Genomic DNA, 22,867 nt, shown 5'->3' on the forward strand with positions numbered 1-22,867 from the left:
ACAGCCTAATGACTGGAAATCTGACAGACATAGTTTATAATTCATGTAAAGGAACAGCCTAATGATCTGGAAATCTGACAGAATAGTTTATAATTCATGTAAAGGAACAGCCTAATGACTGGAAATCTGACAGACATAGTTTATAATTAATGTAAAGGAACAGCCTAATGACTGGAAATCTGACAGACATAGTTTATAATTCATGTAAAGGAACAGCCTAATGACTGGAAATCTGACAGACATAGTTTATAATTCATGTAAAGGAACAGCCTAATGACTGGAAATCTGACAGACATAGTTTATAATTAATGTAAAGGAACAGCCTAATGACTGGAAATCTGACAGACATAGTTTATAATTAATGTAAAGGAACAGCCTAATGACTGGAAATCTGACAGACATAGTTTATAATTCATGTAAAGGAACAGCCTAATGACTGGAAATCTGACAGACATAGTTTATAATTCATGTAAAGGAACAGCCTAATGACTGGAAATCTGACAGACATAGTTTATAATTCATGTAAAGGAACAGCCTAATGACTGGAAATCTGACAGACATAGTTTATAATTCATGTAAAGGAACAGCCTAATGACTGGAAATCTGACAGACATAGTTTATAATTCATGTAAAGGAACAGCCTAATGACTGGAAATCTGACAGACATAGTTTATAATTCATGTAAAGGAACAGCCTAATGACTGGAAATCTGACAGACATAGTTTATAATTCATGTAAAGGAACAGCCTAATGACTGGAAATCTGACAGACATAGTTTATAATTCATGTATGTGGAAAGGAACAGCCTAATGACTGGAAATCTGACAGACATAGTTTATAATTAATGTAAAGGAACAGCCTAATGACTGGAAATCTGACAGACATAGTTTATAATTAATGTAAAGGAACAGCCTAATGACTGGAAATCTGACAGACATAGTTTATAATTAATGTAAAGGAACAGCCTAATGACTGGAAATCTGACAGACATAGTTTATAATTAATGTAAAGGAACAGCCTAATGACTGGAAATCTGACAGACATAGTTTATAATTCATGTAAAGGAACAGCCTAATGACTGGAAATCTGACAGACATAGTTTATAATTCATGTAAAGGAACAGCCTAATGACTGGAAATCTGACAGACATAGTTTATAATTCATGTAAAGGAACAGCCTAATGACTGGAAATCTGACAGATATAGTTTATAATTCATGTAAAGGAATAGCCTAATCGTTGTATTATCTGTATTGAAGTAGAAAGCAATAGTAAGAAGAAGCCTACATAAACTATAAACTAAAATGCAACATTTATGGCTAGGTATGTAAACTCTAGCATTGATTTATCCCACAATCATTTTGTTCAAATGGTAATATTCATTGTGGTCTTCTTCTAATGCCTCTTAAGGGGAAAGTACTCTAAAAGTAACTAAAAATAATCAGATTATGCGACTGAGTTTGGGAAATCCAAAAGTTACTTACTGAAACTGTAATGGATTACATTTGGAAAGTAAGCTTCCCAAGACTGAGTGTAAACATAACACACTAAAACATTCAGTATGGGTAGGGTTTATATGGAGGCACATTTATTTCTAGACTATTTTTGTGTTTTTCTCATTTTCTTTTAGATGAGGGGGCAAAATGAGCTTTCACTCAACTCACATCAACAAACAGAGCATAACCCAGACCAATCCAGGCATGGACACACACCATATAACCCAGACCAATCCAGGCATGGACACACACCATATAACCCAGACCAATCCAGCCCTGGGCACACACCATATAACCCAGACCAATCCAGCCCTGGGCACACACCATATAACCCAGACCAATCCAGCCCTGGGCACACACCATATAACCCAGACCAATCCAGGCATGGACACACACCATATAACCCAGACCAATCCAGCCCTGGACACACACCATATAACCCAGACCAATCCAGCCCTGGACACACACCATATAACCCAGACCATGGACACACACCACATAACCCAGACCATGGACACACACCACATAACCCAGACCATGGACACACACCACATAACCCAGACCATGGACACACACCATATAACCCAGACCATGGACACACACCATATAACCCAGACCAATCCAGCCCTGGACACACACCACATAACCCAGACCATGGACACACATCACATAACCCAGACCATGGACACACACCACATAACCCAGACCATGGACACACACCATATAACCCAGACCAATCCAGCCCTGGACACACACCATATAACCCAGACCATGGACACACACCACATAACCCAGACCATGGACACACACCATATAACCCAGACCAATCCAGCCCTGGACACACACCACATAACCCAGACCATGGACACACACCACATAACCCAGACCATGGACACACACCACATAACCCAGACCATGGACACACACCATATAACCCAGACCAATGGCCCTGGACACACACACATAACCCAGACCATGGACACACACCACATAACCCAGACCATGGACACACACCATATAACCCAGACCAATGCCCTGGACACACACCACATAACCCAGACCATGGACACACACCCCAGACCATAACACACCAGACCATGGACACACACCACATAACCCAGACCAATCCAGCCCTGGGCACACACCATATAACCCAGACCAATGGACACACACCACATAACCCAGACCAATCCAGCCCTGGGCACACACCACATAACCCAGACCAATCCAGCCCTGGACACACACCACCATATAACCCAGACCATGGACACACACCACATACACACCAGACCATGGACACACACCACATAACCCAGACCATGGACACACACCATATAACCCAGACCAATCCAGCCCTGGGCACACACCATACACACACATATAACCCAGACCAATCCAGCCCTGGACACACACCATATAACCCAGACCAATCCATACATGGACACACACCATATAACCCAGACCAATCCAGGCATGGACACACACCATATAACCCAGACCAATCCAGCCCTGGGCACACACCATATAACCCAGACCATGGACACACACCACATAACCCAGACCATGGACACACATCACATAACCCAGACCAATCCAGCCATGGGCACACACCACATAACCCAGACCATGGACACACACCACATAACCCAGACCATGGACACACACCATATAACCCAGACCAATCCAGGCATGGACACACACCATATAACCCAGACCAATCCAGCCCTGGGCACACACCACATAACCCAGACCATGGACACACACCATATAACCCAGACCATGGACACACACCACATAACCCAGACCATGGACACACATCACATAACCCAGACCATGGACACACACCACATAACCCAGACCATGGACACACACCACATAACCCAGACCAATGCAGCCATGGGCACACACCACATAACCCAGACCATGGACACACACCACATAACCCAGACCAATCCAGCCATGGACACACACCACATAACCCAGACCAATCCAGCCATGGACACACACCACATAACCCAGACCATGGACACACACCACATAACCCAGACCAATCCAGCCATGGACACACACCACATAACCCAGACCATGGGCACACACCACATAACCCAGACCATGGACACACACCACATAACCCAGACCATGGACACACACCACATAACCCAGACCATGGACACACACCACATAACCCAGACCATGGACACACACCACATAACCCAGACCATGGACACACATCACATAACCCAGACCATGGACACACACCATATAACCCAGACCAATCCAGCCCTGGGCACACACCACATAACCCAGACCAATCCAGCCCTGGGCACACACCATATAACCCAGACCATGGACACACACCACATAACCCAGACCATGGACACACACCATATAACCCAGACCAATCCAGCCCTGGGCACACACCATATAACCCAGACCAATCCAGCCCTGGGCACACACCATATAACCCAGACCAATCCAGCCATGGGCACACACCATATAACCCAGACCAATCCAGCCATGGGCACACACCATATAACCCAGACCAATCCAGCCCTGGGCACACACCACATAACCCAGACCAATCCAGCCCTGGGCACACACCACATAACCCAGACCATGGACACACACCACATAACCCAGACCATGGACACACACCACATAACCCAGACCATGGACACACACCACATAACCCAGACCATGGACACACACCACATAACCCAGACCATGGACACACACCACATAACCCAGACCATGGACACACACCACATAACCCAGACCATGGACACACACCACATAACCCAGACCATGGACACACACCACATAACCCAGACCATGGACACACACCACATAACCCAGACCATGGACACACACCACATAACCCAGACCAATCCAGCCCTGGGCACACACCATATAACCCAGACCAATCCAGCCCTGGACACACACCATATAACCCAGACCAATCCATACATGGACACACACCATATAACCCAGACCAATCCAGCCCTGGGCACACACCATATAACACCATGGACACACACCACATAACCCAGACCAGACCAGCCATGGGCACACACCACCCATAACACACAGACCAATCCAGCCCATGGACACACACCATATAACCCAGACCACACACACACATAACCCAGACCATGGACACACACCACATAACCCAGACCATGGACACACACCACATAACCCAGACCATGGACACACACCACATAACCCAGACCATGGACACCCAGACCATGGACACACACCACATAACCCAGACCATGGACACACACCACATAACCCAGACCACCATAACCCAGCCCTGGACACACACCACATAACCCAGACCATGGACACACACCACATAACCCAGACCATGGACACACACCCAGACCATGGACACACACAGACCATGGACACACATCACATAACCCAGACCATGGACACACACCATATAACCCAGACCATGGACACACACCACATAACCCAGACCATGGACACACACCACATAACCCAGACCATGGACACACACCACATAACAGACCATGGACACACACCACATAACCCAGACCAATCCAGCCCTGGGCACACACCACATAACCCAGACCATGGACACACACCACATAACCCAGACCATGGACACACACCACATAACCCAGACCATGGACACACACCACATAACCCAGACCATGGACACACACCACATAACCCAGACCATGGACACAACCAGCCCTGGGCATAACCCAGACCATGGACACACACCACATAACCCAGACCATGGACACACACCACATAACCAGGGACACACACCATATAACCCAGACCATGGACACACACCACATAACCCAGACCATGGACACACACCACATAACCCAGACCATGGACACACACCACATAACCCAGACCATGGACACACACCACATAACCCAGACCATGGACACACACCACCACCATGGACACACACCATAACCCAGACCATGGACACACACCACATAACCCAGACCATGGACACACACCACATAACCCAGACCAATGCCCTGGGCACACACATAGACCATGGACACCCAGACCATGGACACACACCACATAACCCAGACCATGGACACACCATACCACCATGGACACACACCACATAACCCAGACCATGGACACACACCACATAACCCAGACCATGGACACACACCACATAACCCAGACCATGGACACACACCACATAACCCAGACCATGGACACACACCACATAACCCAGACCATGGACACACACCACATAACCCAGACCATGGACACACACCACATAACCCAGACCATGGACACACACCACATAACCCAGACCATGGACACACACCACATAACCCAGACCATGGACACACACCAGACCATGGACACACACCACATAACCCAGACCATGGACACACACCACATAACCCAGACCATGGACACACACCACATAACCCAGACCATGGACACACACCACATAACCCAGACCATGGACACACACCACATAACCCAGACCATGGACACACACCACATAACCCAGACCATGGACACACACCACATAACCCAGACCAATAGAACACTTATAGGAACACTCAATGGAAAGGTTATGGAGCAGATGAAAGATGGAACCTATCTATACAATTAATTAATAACAAATATCTCACATACTTTCTCATCCTCTCTGACCATATTGACACCTTGGCCATCTAGTGATTACAGAATTGATATTTCTAAACAAACCACATGGGGGAGCCAGTACCCTTCATTTCTCTGCTGTGGGACAACGTGGTTGCTGGGTTCGTTCTATTACCTCTCTATTTTTTCATAACTATGTCCATGTTCATGCAAAAGCAGACAAAAGCAGAGGCTACAATTCAATGAAAATAGTGTTCTGTTATAATCGCAATACACAGCTTACATTGTCTAAAGTGTATACACCATTTGACAGTCTAAAGAAGTTCAATAAGATTCATTTGACAAATGCAACTGGATTTAATCACCAAATTTGACAGTTTTCATATAATATCATATCATAACATTAATCTCAAAAGACTTAAAGCCACTGCAGAGTTAATTAAGAACTAAATATACAGTTAGTTATATTATTGACAAATACATTATGCTCCAGTAAAGCACCACACCACAGTAAAGCACCACACCACAGTAAAGCACCACACCACAGTAAAGCACCACACCACAGTAAAGCACCACACCACAGTAAAGCACCACACCACAGTAAAGCACCACACCACAGTAAAGCACCACACCACAGTAAAGCACCACACCACAGTAAAGCACCACACCACAGTAAAGCACCACACCACAGTAAAGCACCACACCACAGTAAAGCACCACACCACAGTAAAGCACCACACCACAGTAAAGGACCACACCACAAGCAACATGGCAACACGTGAACATCATGTGTTACAGACGCAGTCCTAATCACTTTGAGAAACACATAGTGTATATAATGTACACGGTGATAGCAAATCTCTCACTCCATCATCAATGATGAGCCTATGGAAAGCTTAAATACATACGGTCATTTACACCATAATAACAGAGGCTCAGAGACTAGGAATAATCAAATGATTTATAGATGCTACAATTTACACAGATTACTCCATTTGTAGACTACCGAACTGGAGTGAAAACCTATGGCACTAAACAGGGTTGAAAACATAAAATATTTGACACCTTTACACACATAGGGCAAACTCAGGTTTTGACACTACGAGTGAATGCATGATTTACGAGTTACGCATGGAATGTATATCTCAAATCAGTATTTTGCCCATCGAACAGACTTTCTGTAGTTTTTTGTAGTTGTTATTCGCGGGTCGGGTGCTGTACACTCAGGAGGAGGGGGAGGGATATGTCTTTGAGGGAGGCAGAGCCGGCAGGAAGGAGGGGCTTGAAGTTGACTTGATCATCTATGGACCCTGAGGAGGAGATGGGATAGGAGTGTCTGGAGACTCTGTGAAGAGAGAAGAGGGAAAGAAAGGGGGAGATGGGGGGGAGACAGGGAGAGAGAGAGAGATGAGCCACACCAGAGGGACAGAGGGAGAGATAGATGAGCCACACCAGAAAGAGAGAAGAAAGAGAGAGAGAGAGAGAGAGAGAGAGAGAGAGAGAGAGAGAGAGATAGAGATAGAGAGAGAGAGAGAGAGAGAGAGAGGGATGAGGGACACAGAGAGACAGAGAAAGAGAGAGAGATGAGACGCCAGAGGGACAGAGAGGGACAGAACGAGACAGAGAGACAGAGAAAGAGAGAGAGAGATGAGCCACACCAGAGGGACAGAGGGACAGAGAGAGAGAGAAGAGAGAGAGAAAGAAAGAGACCGAGAAGAGGGAGAGAAAGAGAGAGAGAGAGAGAGAGAGAGAGAGAGAGAGAGAGAGAGAGAGAGCAGAGACAGAGACAGAGACAGAGACAGAGAGAGATGAGCCACACCAGAGGGACAGAGAGGGACAGAGAGAGACAGAGAGACAGAGAAAGAGAGAGAGATGAGCCACACCAGAGGGACAGAGAGGGACAGAGAGACAGAGAAAGAGAGAGAGAGAGAGATGAGCCACACCAGAGGGACAGAGAGGGTAATATGGAGCAGTCATGGTTTCTTGCCAGTGAATGCCCATGAATCGTGTGTGTGTGTGTGTGTGTGTGTGTGTGTGTGTGTGTGTGTGTGTGTGTGTGTGTGTGTGTGTGTGTGTGTGTGTGTGTGCGTGCGTGCGTGTGTGCGTGCGTGCGTGTGTGTGTGTGTGTGTATCTTACCTATCTGAGAAGTGTGTGTAGCAGGCACGGCGCTGATGACCAGTGTGTGTCCAGTCAAAGGGTCCTGGGCTAACTGGGTGTGGCCTGGTTGGTGCAGGTGGGTGGGCTCTGATGCCAGACCTGGAGACAGGCAGACAAACCAGCCAATCAGGACACAGGATAATATATTTACCATTAAATGTACACACTACTACTCACCTCCAAGTAGCATCATAACATCTATATTTCTTAACAATATTATTAATATGATGTTATTATACAGCCACCTCCCAGCAGCATCTCCTGCAGTAGGTTGTCTATCTTGGCCAGGCCACAGAGTTTAACAAACTGCAGTTGTTCTATCATCTGCCAGGTGATGGACTGTAGAGTAGGCAGCAGTAGCAGCAGCTCTCCGAACCTCCCTCTGGAGTCATACTGCCGGTCGTTAATATAGTCCTCTAGACTCATCTGGACCTGCAGACGCATCGCCTTGATCTTAGACGGGTCACGCAGAGACTTGGCATCTGGACAGAAGGAGAGATGGACGGATGAAGGGATGGATGGAGAGGGAGAAAATGTATTGATGAATGATATGAAATGAATGTGTGAAGACTTTTGGTGTCCGGGTGGAACAAAAAGAACAGAGAATAGTCACGTGTCAATGATGAACAAAACCATTCAAATTAACTTTGTTCAGTTGAATAAATTAAGCTATTGTGTAGTGTGTGTGGTGTCTGTGATGTGTATGGGTGTGTGTGGTGTGTGTGGGTGTGTGTGGTGGGTATGTGTGTGTGTGTGGTGTCTGTGATGTGTATGTATGGGTGTGTGTGGTGTGTGTGGGTGTGTGTGGTGGGTATGTGTGTGTGTGTGGTGTCTGTGATGTGTATGGGTGTGTGTGGTGTGTGTAGGTGTGTGTGGTCGGTATGTGTGTGTGTGTGTGGTGTCTGTGATGTGTATGTATGGGTGTGTGTGGTGTGTGTGGGTGTGTGTGGTGGGTATGTGTGTGTGTGGTGTCTGTGATGTGTATGGGTGTGTGTGGTGTGTGTGGGTGTGTGTGGTCGGTGTGTGTGTGTGTGTGGTGTCTGTGTTGTGTATGTATGGGTGTGTGTGGTGTGTGTGGGTGTGTGTGGTGGGTATGTGTGTGTGTGTGGTGTCAGTGATGTGTATGGGTGTGTGTGGTGTGTGTAGGTTTGTGTGGTCGGCATGTGTGTGTGTGTGTGGTGTCTGTGATGTGTATGGATGTGTGTGGTGTGTGTAGGTGTGTGTGGTCGGTATGTGTGTGTGTGTGGTGTCTGTGATGTGTATGTATGGGTGTGTGTGGTGTGTGTGGGTGTGTGTGGTGGGTATGTGTGTGTGTGGGTGTCTGTGATGTGTATGGGTGTGTGTGGTGTGTGTGGTGTGTGTGGTGGGTATGTGTGTGTGTGTGGTGTCTGTGATGTGTATGTATGGGTGTGTGTGGTGTGTGTGGGTGTGTGTGGTGGGTATGTGTGTGTGTGTGGTGTCTGTGATGTGTATGGGTGTGTGTGGTGTGTGTAGGTGTGTGTGGTCGGTATGTGTGTGTGTGTGTGGTGTCTGTGATGTGTATGTATGGGTGTGTGTGGTGTGTGTGGGTGTGTGTGGTGGGTATGTGTGTGTGTGTGGTGTCTGTGATGTGTATGGGTGTGTGTGGTGTGTGTAGGTGTGTGTGGTCGGTATGTGTGTGTGTGTGTGGTGTCTGTGATGTGTATGTATGGGTGTGTGTGGTGTGTGTGGGTGTGTGTGGTGGGTATGTGTGTGTGTGTGTGTGTGTGTGTGTGTGTGTGTGTGTGTGTGTGTGTGTGTGTGTGTGTGTGTGTGTGTGTGGTGTCTGTGATGTGTATGGGTGTGTGTGGTGTGTGTAGGTTTGTGTGGTCGGCATGTGTGTGTGTGTGTGGTGTCTGTGATGTGTATGGATGTGTGTGTTGTGTGTAGGTGTGTGTGGTCGGTATGTGGGTGTGTGTGGTGTGTGTAGGTGTGTGTGGTCGGTATGTGTGTGTGTGGTGTCTGTGATGTGTATGGGTGTGTGTGGTGTGTGTAGGTGTGTGTGGTCGGTATGTGTGTGTGTGTGGTGTCTGTGATGTGTATGGGTGTGTGTGGTGTGTGTAGGTGTGTGTGGTCGGTATGTGTGTGTGTGTGGTGTCTGTGATGTGTGTGTGGTGTGTGTAGGTGTGTGTGGTCGGTATGTGTGTGTGTGTGTGTGGTGTCTGTGATGTGTATGGGTGTGTGTGGTGTGTGTAGGTTTGTGTGGTCGGTATGTGTGTGTGTGTGTGTGGTGTGTAAAAGTGTGAAAATACAGTATGGAAGGTTGCCTGGTTCGAAAAACGTTCAAGTGCTTTACCAGGGTCAAAGAAGACGAGTGCCTTGAGAGCAGCATACTCATTGTCGTCTATCTGGATGTCCTGGAAGGGCAGGACCAGCTCACCTAGAACACGGTTAGCTACGCGGCCGATCTCTGGCTCCGCACTGCTGCCATGGATCACACACCCATTACCTGGAGAGGGACAGGGAGCTGTGTGTGTTTTGGGAGGGGGGTTGAGTGTGTGTTTTCCACGTGTTGTAAGCAATGTACTGTTTGTGTGTGTCTGTTAGTGATTTGATTTTTTTGTTTCTTTTTTGGTTGACAGCTAGTCTTTCTAGGGTCCGACACATAACGAATAAAACATTACAGACAAAAGCCTATACAATTTACATACAGTACATTTAAAAACATTAACATGTAGTGTGTGTTTGTGTTTGTGTGTGCATCTATCAGTTACACATACTGTACATGTCAGTACATACACACAACAAGTAGGTCACATGTCAGTACATACACACAACCAGTAGGTCTCATGTCAGTACATACACACAACCAGTAGGTCACATGTCAGTACATACACACAACCAGTAGGTCACATGTCAGTACATACACACAACCAGTAGGTCACATGTCAGTACATACACACAACCAGTAGGTCACATGTCAGTACATACACACAACCAGTAGGTCACATGTCAGTACATACACACAACCAGTAGGTCACATGTCAGTACATACACACAACCAGTAGGTCACATGTCAGTACATACACACAACCAGTAGGTCACATGTCAGTACATACACACAACCAGTAGGTCACATGTCAGTACATACACACAACCAGTAGGTCACATGTCAGTACATACACACAACCAGTAGGTCACATGTCAGTACATACACACAACCAGTAGGTCACATGTCAGTACATACACACAACCAGTAGGTCACATGTCAGTACATACACACAACCAGTAGGTCACATGTCAGTACATACACACAACCAGTAGGTCACATGTCAGTACATACACACAACCAGTAGGTCACACGTCAGTACATACACACAACCAGTAGGTCACATGTCAGTACATACACACAACCAGTAGGTCACATGTCAGTACATACACACAACCAGTAGGTCACACATCAGTACATACACACAACCAGTAGGTCACATGTCAGTACATACACACAACCAGTAGGTCACATGTCAGTACATACACACAACCAGTAGGTCACACGTCAGTACATACACACAACCAGTAGGTCACATGTCAGTACATACACACAACCAGTAGGTCACATGTCAGTACATACACACAACCAGTAGGTCACACGTCAGTACATACACAAGTAGGTCACATGTCAGTACATACACACAACCAGTAGGTCACATGTCAGTACATACACACAACCAGTAGGTCACATGTCAGTACATACACAAGTAGGTCACATGTCAGTACATACACACAACCAGTAGGTCTCATGTCAGTACATACACACAACCAGTAGGTCACATGTCAGTACATACACACAACCAGTAGGTCACATGTCAGTACATACACACAACCAGTAGGTCTCATGTCAGTACATACACACAACCAGTAGGTCACATGTCAGTACATACACACAACCAGTAGGTCACATGTCAGTACATACACACAACCAGTAGGTCACATGTCAGTACATACACACAACCAGTAGGTCACATGTCAGTACATACACACAACCAGTAGGTCACATGTCAGTACATACACACAACCAGTAGGTCACATGTCAGTACATACACACAACCAGTAGGTCACATGTCAGTACATACACACAACCAGTAGGTCACATGTCAGTACATACACACAACCAGTAGGTCACATGTCAGTACATACACACAACCAGTAGGTCACATGTCAGTACATACACACAACCAGTAGGTCACATGTCAGTCCATACACACAACAAGTAGGTCACATGTCAGTACATACACACAACCAGTAGGTCACATGGGGTAGAACGTTGTGCCGTGAGGTCTTGCTTTATCTGTTTTTTTAAACAGGTTTGTTGTTCACTTGTGCTCTATGAAATGGAAGGGAGTTCCATGCACTCATGACTCTCTATAATACTGTACGTTTTGGAATTTCCAACACATTAATGTATATAATATATGTATGTAAGTGATGCAGTCAGTCTTTCCTCAACTCTTAGCCAAGAGAGACTGGCATGCATAGTATTTATATCAGCCCTCTGATTACAATGAAGAGCAAGATGTACCACTCTGTTCAGGGCCAGCTGCAGCTTAACTAGGTCTTTCTTTGCAGCACTTGACCACATGACTGGACAATAATCAAGATAATATAAAACTAGGGCCTGCAGGACTTGTTTTGTGGAGTGTGGTGTCAAAAAAGCAGAGCATCTCTTTATTACGGACAGACCTCTCCCTCTATTACGGACAAACCTCTCCCTTTATTACAGACAGACCTCTCCCTCTATTACGGACAAACCTCTCCCTTTATTACAGACAGACCTCTCCCTTTATTACAGACAGACCTCTCCCTCTATTACGGACAAACCTCTCCCTTTATTACAGACAGACCTCTCCCTTTATTACAGACAGACCTCTCCCTTTATTACAGACAGACCTCTCCCTCTATTACGGACAAACCTCTCCCTTTATTACAGACAGACCTCTCCCTTTATTACAGACAGACCTCTCCCTTTATTACAGACAGACCTCTCCCTCTATTACGGACAAACCTCTCCCTTTATTACAGACAGACCTCTCTCTTTATTACGGACAAACCTCTCCCTTTATTACAGACAGACCTCTCCCTTTCTTACAGACAGACCTATCCCTTTATTACAGACAGATCTCTCCCATTCTTACAGACATACCTCTCCCTTTATTACAGACAGACCTCTCCCTTTATTACAGACAGACCTATCCCTTTATTACAGACAGATCTCTCCCATTCTTACAGACAGACCTCTCCCTTTATTACAGACAGACCTCTCCCTTTATTACGGACAGACCTCTCCCTCTATTACGGACAGATCTCTCCCATTATACCAGACAGACCTCTCCCTTTATTACAGACGGACCTCTCCCTTTATTACAGACAGACCTCTCTCTTTATTGCGGACAAACCTCTCCCTTTATTACAGACAGACCTCTCCCTTTATTACAGACAGACCTCTCCCTCTATTACGGACAAACCTCTCCCTTTATTACAGACAGACCTCTCCCTTTATTACAGACAGACCTCTCTCTTTATTACGGACAAACCTCTCCCTTTATTACAGACAGACCTCTCCCTTTATTACAGACAGACCTCTCCCTTTATTACAGACAGACCTCTCTCTTTATTACGGACAAACCTCTGCCTTTATTACAGACAGACCTCTCCCTTTATTACAGACAGACCTCTCCCTCTATTACGGACAAACCTCTCCCTCTATTACAGACAGATCTCTCCTTTTATTACAGACAGATCTCTCCCTTTATTACAGACAGACCTCTTCCTTTATTACAGACAGACCTCTCCCTTTATTACAGACAGACCTCTCCCTTTATTACGGACAGACCTCTCCCTTTATTACAGACAGACCTCTCCCTTTATTACAGACAGACCTCTCCCTTTATTACAGACAGACCTCTCCCTTTATTACAGACAGACCTCTCCCTTTATTACAGACAGACCTCTCCCTTTATTACAGACAGACCTCTCCCTTTATTACAGACAGACCTCTCCCTTTAATACAGACAGACCTCTCCCTTTATTACAGACAGACCTCTCCCTTTCTTACAGACAGACCTCTCCCTTTATTACAGACAGACCTCTCCCTTTATTACGGTCATTTGTGTCAGTGCAGTACATTTTGAGTGCCCTTCTCTATAAGCATGCTAAAACATTTGTGTCAGTGCAGTACATTTAGTCTGTTATTAATTTGTACAACGTGTGTGTGTTAGTACCTGCGTTGTGTGTATGTAGCATCCCTTACTAACTCGTTATCTGGATAGTTTTACCATCTACAAATCATCTGTAGGGGCAATCCATGTCTTCTATGTATTTTCATCTCTGATAAGAAGTGTTTAAGTCAGAGGCCTCCATAGATAAAGCCTTGGTCAATGATTATCTGGGTATATAACAGTCTTGCAGGGCAACGACCTGTTATACTCAAAACAAGCTTGGCAAAGCAGTATGGCAGGTTTTGACGGGGTGTTACTGAGGCATAAATGAGAGGTGATTGGTCAGTTCTTACCAAGAAGCAGGAAGTCCTTATAAGGCATTGACCTCTTGGCGACCCCAAGTAGAAGGTGTTCCCCTGCATGAGCTCTGAGCAGACTCACCTGGACAAACACACACACACACACACGAAACAAAACACACACACAGCATGAGAAACAAGGACAAGAGTGACCAAACACCGGCTACAAACATCTCAGCCTCATTTGACTCTAAACCATTAGCTACGGACTGAAGCCAGAAACATTACTGTGTGTTTCTGGAAGGTCACAGGCACATTCAAAAGGCTTTAGTTGAGGCGTGGCAAAACTTTGACAACCACTATTTTGTTTCAGTCCAGTGCCAGTCACTTCTTGGTAGTCATGTAGTTGTCCTAGCCTAGTCAGGTTGTGTACCTGGTCAGTCACTTCTTGGTAGTCATGTAGTTGTCCTAGCCTAGTCAGGTTGTGTACCTGGTCAGTCACTTCTTGGTAGTCATGTAGTTGTCCTAGCCTAGTCAGGTTGTGTACCTGGTCAGTCACTTCTTGGTAGTCATGTAGTTGTCCTAGCCTAGTCAGGTTGTGTACCTGGTCGTCCAGGGACAGCTCTCCGAAGGCAGGAATGTACTTGGCCCATTCCACCAACACAAGCAGCTGTTGTCTCATGGAGTCACAGACATCCCCCACACCAGCTGACTTCTGTTCTGACACATCTACTGCACCCCTGGGACTGGATACATTGATCTAGAGAGAGAAGGAAGCTGTCATACAGATGAATGGAGACTCTCATGATGATTTTAACCACCTTCTACATGATTGCTTAGAGCAATTGTATTTGTCCTCTGTGTGTGTGTGTGTGTGTGTGTGTGTGTGTGTGTGTGTGTGTGTGTGTGTGTGTGTGTGTGTGTGTGTGTGTGTGTGTGTGTGTGTGTGTGTGTGTGTGTGTGTGTGTGTGCGTGCGTGCGTGCGTGCGTGTGTGTGTGTGTGTGTGTTACATGTTGAGACAGGGACTCCGCCTGGGCAAGAACAGTGATAGGTAGGAGATCCTGATTGTCCTGAATGCTTCTTCTGGAGCTGATACGATCTCTTTCATTCTGAACCGCTGAAATACACACACACACACACACACACACACACACACACACACACACACACACACACACACACACACACACACACACACACACACACACACACACACACACACACACACACACACACACACACACACACACACACACACATACACACATCAGATGAGATATATCACTATGATATTACTGTGTTAACATTTCCCACAGCTAGGGTGTAAGACTAACAACCGCATGGATCTGGATAGATTCAAGTCCCCCCTGAATTTGCTGATACCATCCTAGAAAAAGAGCTGTGTAGAGAGGTGAAGTCCAACGTTAACCAATAGCAGCATGAACAACATGTCATTAAACCCTATGCCAAGGTTATAGGGCCCATAAACACACACACACACAATCCTTCTCTGATACACCTCATAAACACAGCGTTCTCTGAATAATTACTTCTGGTTAATAACATAGTTAGCTTCAGCCTCCCAGCCACCCAGCATCCATCAGCAGCATACCACCCTGCATACCACTGCTGGCTTGCTTCTGAAGCTAAGCAGGGTTGGTCTTGGTCAGTTCCTGGATGGGAGACCAGATGCTGCTGGAAGTGGTGTTGGAGGGTCAGTAGGAGGCACTCTTTCCTCTGGTCTAAAAAAAAAATATCCCAATGCCCCAGGACACTGCCCTGTGTTGGGTGCTGTCTTTCGGATGAGACGTTAAACGGGTGTCCTGACTCTCTGAGGTCATTAAAGATCTCATGGCACTTATCGTAAGAGTAGGGGTGTTAACCCTGGTGTCCTGGCTAAATTCCCAATCTGGCCCTCAAACCATCATGGTCACCTAATAATCCCCAGTTTACGATTGGCTCATTCATCCCCCTCCTCTCCCCTGTAACTATTCCCCAGGTCTTTGCTGCAAATGAGAACGTGTTCTCAGTCAACTTACCTGGTAAAATAACAGATAAATAAATCCATTTCAGCCTCCTAGCCACCCAGAGTTACTTTCAGCCTCCTAGCCACCCAGAGTTACTTTCAGCCTCCTAGCCACCCAGAGTTACTTTCAGCCTCACAGCCTCCTAGAGTAGGTTTAATAAGACTTCCAAACAAGCAGCATCCATAGTTTCAACCGCCCAGCCACTCGTATCCATAGTTTCAACCTCCCAGCCACTCGTATCCATAGTTTAAGCCTCCCAGCCACTCGTATCCATAGTTTCAACCTCCCAGCCACTCGTATCCATAGTTTCAACCTCCCAGCCACTCGTATCCATAGTTTCAACCTCCCAGCCACTCGTATCCATAGTTTCAACCTCCCAGCCACTCGTATCCATAGTTTAAGCCTCCCAGCCACCCAGTAACCATAGTTTCAGCATCCAAGCCAACCAACATCCATAGTTTCAACCACCCAGTAACCATAGTTTCAGCATCCAAGCCAACCAACATCCATAGTTTCAACCTCCCAGCCACTCGTATCCATAGTTTAAGCCTCCCAGCCACTCGTATCCATAGTTTAAGCCTCCCAGCCACTCGTATCCATAGTTTCAACCTCCCAGCCACTCGTATCCATAGTTTCAACCTCCCAGCCACTCGTATCCATAGTTTAAGCCTCCCAGCCACTCGTATCCATAGTTTCAACCTCCCAGCCACTCGTATCCATAGTTTCAACCTCCCAGCCACTCGTATCCATAGTTTCAACCTCCCAGCCACTCGTATCCATAGTTTCAACCTCCCAGCCACTCGTATCCATAGTTTCAACCTCCCAGCCACTCGTATCCATAGTTTCAACCGCCCAGCCACTCGTATCCATAGTTTAAGCCTCCCAGCCACTCGTATCCATAGTTTCAGCCTCCCAGCCACCCAGTATCCATAGTTTCAGCCTCCCAGCCACCCAGTATCCATAGTTTCAGCCTCCCAGCCACCCAGTATCCATAGTTTCAGCCTCCCAGCCACTCGTATCCATAGTTTCAGCCTCCCAGCCACCCAGTATCCATAGTTTCAGCCTCCCAGCCACTCGTATCCATAGTTTCAGCCTCCCAGCCACCCAGTATCCATACTTTCAGCCTCCCAGCCACCCAGTATCCATAGTTTCAGCCTCCCAGCCACCCAGTATCCATACTTTCAGCCTCCCAGCCACCCAGTATCCATAGTTTCAGCCTCCCAGCCACCCAGTATCCATAGTTTCAGCCTCCCAGCCACCCAGTATCCATAGTTTCAGCCTCCCAGCCACTCGTATCCATAGTTTCAGCCTCCCAGCCACCCAGTATCCATAGTTTCAGCCTCCCAGCCACTCGTATCCATAGTCTCAGCCTCCCAGCCACCCAGTATCCATACTTTCAGCTTCCCAGTATCCACCATTTCACCCTCCCAGCCACCCAGCATCCATAGTTTCAACATCACAGCCACCCAGCATCCATAGTTTCAGCCTCCCAGCCACCCAGTATCCATAGTTTCAGCCTCCCAGCCACCCAGTATCCATACTTTCAGCCTCCCAGCTACCCAGTATCCATAGTTTCAGCCTCCCAGCCACCCAGTATCCATACTTTCAGCTTCCCAGTATCCACCATTTCACCCTCCCAGCCACCCAGCATCCATAGTTTCAACATCACAGCCACGCAGTATACATAGTTTCAGCCTCTCTCTCAGCCTCCCAGCAACCCTAGTTTCAACATCCCAGCCACCCAGTATACATAGTTTCAGCCTCTCTCTCAGCCTCCCATCAACCCTAGTTTCAACATCCCAGCCACCCAGTATACATAGTTTCAGCCTCTCTCTCAGCCTCCCAGCAACCCTAGTTTCAACATCCCAGCCACCCAGTATACATAGTTTCAGCCTCTCAGCAACCCAGAATACATCGTTTCAGCCTCCAGGGATCCATTGTTTTAGCTTCCCAGCCACCCAGTATACATAGTTTCTGCCTCCCAACAGCCCAGTATGCATAGTTTCTGCCTCCTAGCCTCCCATCATCCATAGTTTATACCTCCCAGCCACCCAGTATCCATAGTTTCATCCACCCAGCATCCATAGTTTCATCCTCCCAACCACCCAGCATCCATAGTTTCAGCCTCCCAACCACCCAGCATCCATAGTTTCAGCCTCCCAACCACCCAGCATCCATAGTTTCATCCTCCCAACCACCCAGCATCCATAGTTTCATCCTCCCAACCACCCAGCATCCATAGTTTCATCCTCCCAACCACCCAGCAACTATAGTTTCAGCCTCCCAACCACCCAGCAACCATAGTTTCATCCTCCCAATCACCCAGCATCCATAGTTTCAGCCTCCCAACCACCCAGCATCCCTAGTTTCATCCTCCCAACCACCAAGCATCCATAGTTTCAGCCTCCCAACCACCCAGCAACTATAGTTTCAGCCTCCCAACCACCCAGCAACTATAGTTTCAGCCTCCCAACCACCCAGCAACTATAGTTTCAGCCTCCCAGTATCCATAGTTTCAGCCACCCAGTATCCATAGATTCAGCCTCCCAGCCCTGATTCCCTCCTCACACTGACTGCTTCACTTTTCCTCTTGTAATATGTTGAATTTGCAAGTACAGAGTTAGTGCTGGGCTGGAACAAAAGTCTGTATTGATATTCAGTAGTACTGGTTTGATGTGGCCAACCTTCTTTCTTCATGCCAGCTCTGAAACACTGGTGGAGCCTGCAGAACCGACACTGATTCCTCTTGTCCTTGTCGACCACACACTGACGGTTAAACCTGGAGACGCACAGACAGATACACATACAGGATCCCTGTCAATATCTGAACACTATGGGCCTTCCTTGTAGTTCTGTACATTCCAGCATTACCAACTAGTGACTTCTCTACTTGCAGCAGCGTAAGGATTACTGTGACGTTAACATCTCATATTATGTCTGTTGTTATCATAGACATAGGCTCTGGTGAATGCAGCTGTAGGTTGAACACACACACACACACACACACCTACCTGCAGGAGTAGATGTGGTTCTTGCGTATGGAACGTCTGAAGAACCCTTTACATCCGTCACAGCTGGAGGCTCCATAGTGTTTCCCTGTAGCTTTGTCTCCACAGATAGCACAGTTACCGTTCACTACATCTGCCTGGGACAGGCCCGGCTCCGCTGGCATACTGTCTAGAACACACACATTACCCAAAGACTGGGTTAGTCTGCTGAGCTTAAGTCTAGGTGTTAGTGCAGGGGCGCATACACACATCCTTCTGGCATCAGAAAACCCTCTTCAGTTCAAATAGGGAAATCAGTCGTTTTGTGCATGGGAAATCAAGGCGTCTTGGCAGAGGAAGAGAAGGACAGGGACTCTATAGCTTTGTGCTAGCTGACTGCTATCGGCCTATTACAGTATGGGGGACAGTGGGAACTAGTTTAGGACAGCTTTGGGTGCTTTCATCTGGTTTATTTGTTGAAATTGTGGTGTTGAGGTTGTGCCTAGTGGTTAGTGGTTATTTTTTTATTCTTCTTGTTTTATTTGTAATGTACATTTATCTTCCTGTTTGTGTGTCACGCCTTGGTCTTAGTATTTTGTGTTTTCTTTATTTATTTGGTCAGGCCAGGGTGTGACATGGGTTTATTGTATTGTCGTATTGGGGTTTTTGTAGGCATTGGGATTGTGGTTGATTAGGGGTGTGTCTAGTATAGGCTTGGCTGCCTGAGGCGGTTCTCAATCAGAGTCAGGTGATTCTTGTTGTCTCTGATGGGGAACCGTATTTAGGTAGCCTGGGTTTCACTGTGTATTTCGTGGGTGATTGTTCCTGTCTCTGTGTAGTGTTCACCAGACAGGCTGTAATTAGGTTTCACGTTCCGTTCCGTTTGTTGTTTTGTATTTGTATAAGTTATTTAATGTATCGCGATTCATTTATTAAAGACATGAGTAACCACCACGCTGCATTTCGGTTCGACTCTCTTTCGACAAACGAAGAACGCCGTTACAGTGTGAAAATGTTTGTACTCAGGGCACTATTGGGAATGACACTCTGGTCTCAATTGGACTACCCTAAATAAAAGTTAATACAAAATGTGAGATAAATGTGAAAGACAGCAATAATTTTAAACCACATTCCAAAACCATGTTATCTAGGTTTTTTGTATCTACATGGCATCATGTCAAATCAAATCAAAGTTTATTTGTCACGTGCGCCGAATACAACAGTGAAATGCTTACTTACAGGCTCTAAACAATAGTGCAAAAAAAGGTATTAGGTGAACAATAGGTAAGTAAAGAAATATAACAACAGTAAAAAGACAGGCTATATACAGTAGCGGGGCTATGAAAGAAGCGAGGCTACATACAGACACCGGTTAGTCAGGCTGATTGAGGTAGTATGTCCATGTAGATATGGTTAGTGGCTATGCATATATGAGATACGAAGTCAAGAGAAGGGGCCTTAAAACTCTAGAACCAGGCCAAGTCACAACCCTGCAGACCCAGACAGAACAAGAACCAGTATATTGAGACAAAGACCAAGGCCACATGTGGTCTGAAGTGTTATCAAGACCAAACCCATCAGATCACATTACAACAAAGATAACAAACTCAGGAATATATCTAATCTAAAGTAATTTGTCCATTCATATCTCTACTCACACCAGACATATTCCTGCATACACCAACCATGTCCAAGGTGGAAGAATACATCTTGACAATGCCAAAGAGAATAAAGTAAATGTTTGACCAACTTCCCTTTAATATTCCTTTTATCAGTTGTGTTGAGATGACATCAGTGGATGTCCCAACTTCTTTTCATACTGCAGGCCCACAATAAACCTGTCTTTATGACGCACTGCAGATCCCTATCGAAACAGACCTCTTATCATTCATGGATTATGAATGAATGGATAAATACAATATTCAACTGTTTTTTTAAGTGCATTAGGGATTGTGAGTGTATAAGCAGAATGACAAATGACAATCATCAATGTTATTCAGACAGGTGAATCTGCTCTAATTTAGCCCCATGGAGCTGAATGGCAAAAATAATTGTGTGCATATTTTGGCAATTTGATTGTGTTCTCCACACCGCATTTCTCCACACCACATTTTAAGCCATCAGTGTGCATTACAGAGCAATTATCTATGGAAATACAGCCATGGAGCTGGTTGGTGGCCATATTGGAAGACTGCCGCCCTAGAAAATCAAATCACATTGTATTTATCACATGCTTCTTAAACAACAGGTGCAAATGCTTACTTAATTAATGCTAACATTCCAACAATGCAGAGAGACGAATTATGAGGTAATAAATACACAATGAGAAATTATAAGTTGGCTATTTACACAAGGTACCAATACCAAGTCTATGTGCATAGGTACGAGGTAATTGAGGTAATATGTACGTGTAGTTAGAGGTAAAGTCACTATACACAGATAATAAACAGAGAGTAGCAGTGGCGTATAAATGGGAGTGGGGGGGTCAATGCAAATAGTCTGAGTAGCCATTTGATTAGCTGTTCAGGAGTATTATGGCTTTGGGTAGAAGCTGTTAAGAAGCCTTTTGGACCTAGACTTGGCGCTCCGGTACCGCTTGCTGTGCGGCAGCAGAGAGAACAGTCTATGACTAGGGTGGCTGGAATCTTTGGCAATTTGTAAACACAGCCTGGTATAGAGGTCCTGGATGGCAGGAAGCTTGGCCCCCGGGATGTACTAGGCTGTACACACTACCCTCTATAGTGCCCTAAGGTCAAGAGGCCAAGCAGTTGCCATACCAGGTGGTGATGCAACCAGTCAGGATCCTCTCAATGGTGCAGCTATAGAACATTTTGAAGATCTGAGGACTCATGACAAATCTTGTCACTTTCCTGAGGGGGAATAGGCTATTTTGTACCCTATTCACGACTGTCTTGGTGTGTTTGGACCATGATAGTTTGTTGGTGATGTGGACACCAAGGAACATGAAGCTCTTAACCTGCTCTACTTCAGCCCGGACGATGAGAATGGGGCGTGCTCAGCCCTCCTTTTCCTGTAGTCCATGATCATCTCCTTTTGTCTTGATCACGTTGCGGGAGTGTTTGTTATCCTTGCACCACACTG

General features: G+C 46.1%; 1 protein-coding gene and 2 long non-coding RNA genes across 5 annotated transcripts in view; all 3 read right to left on the minus strand.

The window, feature by feature from the left end:
* Nucleotides 1-6,457: 6,457 nt before the first annotated feature.
* LOC118383106 (hepatocyte nuclear factor 4-gamma-like) overlaps nucleotides 6,458-22,867 on the minus strand; it is a 37,623-nt gene continuing 21,213 nt past the window's right edge. For 2 of the 3 annotated variants that reach the window (XM_052501108.1, XM_052501104.1), the window contains exons 2-10: nucleotides 19,790-19,955; nucleotides 19,463-19,557; nucleotides 15,762-15,868; nucleotides 15,355-15,510; nucleotides 14,805-14,892; nucleotides 10,593-10,745; nucleotides 8,524-8,760; nucleotides 8,258-8,377; nucleotides 6,458-7,465 (exon numbers count right to left, since the gene is read on the minus strand). In XM_052501108.1, coding sequence (XP_052357068.1) covers nucleotides 7,422-7,465; nucleotides 8,258-8,377; nucleotides 8,524-8,760; nucleotides 10,593-10,745; nucleotides 14,805-14,892; nucleotides 15,355-15,510; nucleotides 15,762-15,868; nucleotides 19,463-19,557; nucleotides 19,790-19,950 — 1,161 coding nt within the window. In that variant the 5' untranslated portion in view covers nucleotides 19,951-19,955 and the 3' untranslated portion in view covers nucleotides 6,458-7,421. The remainder of the gene's footprint in view (nucleotides 7,466-8,257; nucleotides 8,378-8,523; nucleotides 8,761-10,592; nucleotides 10,746-14,804; nucleotides 14,893-15,354; nucleotides 15,511-15,761; nucleotides 15,869-19,462; nucleotides 19,558-19,789; nucleotides 19,956-22,867) is intronic. The other variant, XM_052501107.1, reaches the window with a different exon arrangement.
* On the minus strand, nucleotides 12,681-14,756 carry LOC127917955 (uncharacterized). The gene is made up of 3 exons (XR_008098124.1): nucleotides 14,127-14,756; nucleotides 13,690-13,758; nucleotides 12,681-13,321 (listed from the first exon to the last, which is right to left on the minus strand). It is a non-coding gene; the product is annotated as an uncharacterized LOC127917955 (long non-coding RNA).
* Nucleotides 15,879-19,456, minus strand: LOC127917948 (uncharacterized). Its single transcript, XR_008098114.1, has 3 exons — nucleotides 18,443-19,456; nucleotides 17,388-18,264; nucleotides 15,879-17,151 (listed from the first exon to the last, which is right to left on the minus strand). It is a non-coding gene; the product is annotated as an uncharacterized LOC127917948 (long non-coding RNA).

This window comes from Oncorhynchus keta, chromosome 4 (assembly GCF_023373465.1).
Source record: "Oncorhynchus keta strain PuntledgeMale-10-30-2019 chromosome 4, Oket_V2, whole genome shotgun sequence".
Lineage (NCBI taxonomy): Eukaryota > Metazoa > Chordata > Actinopteri > Salmoniformes > Salmonidae > Oncorhynchus > Oncorhynchus keta.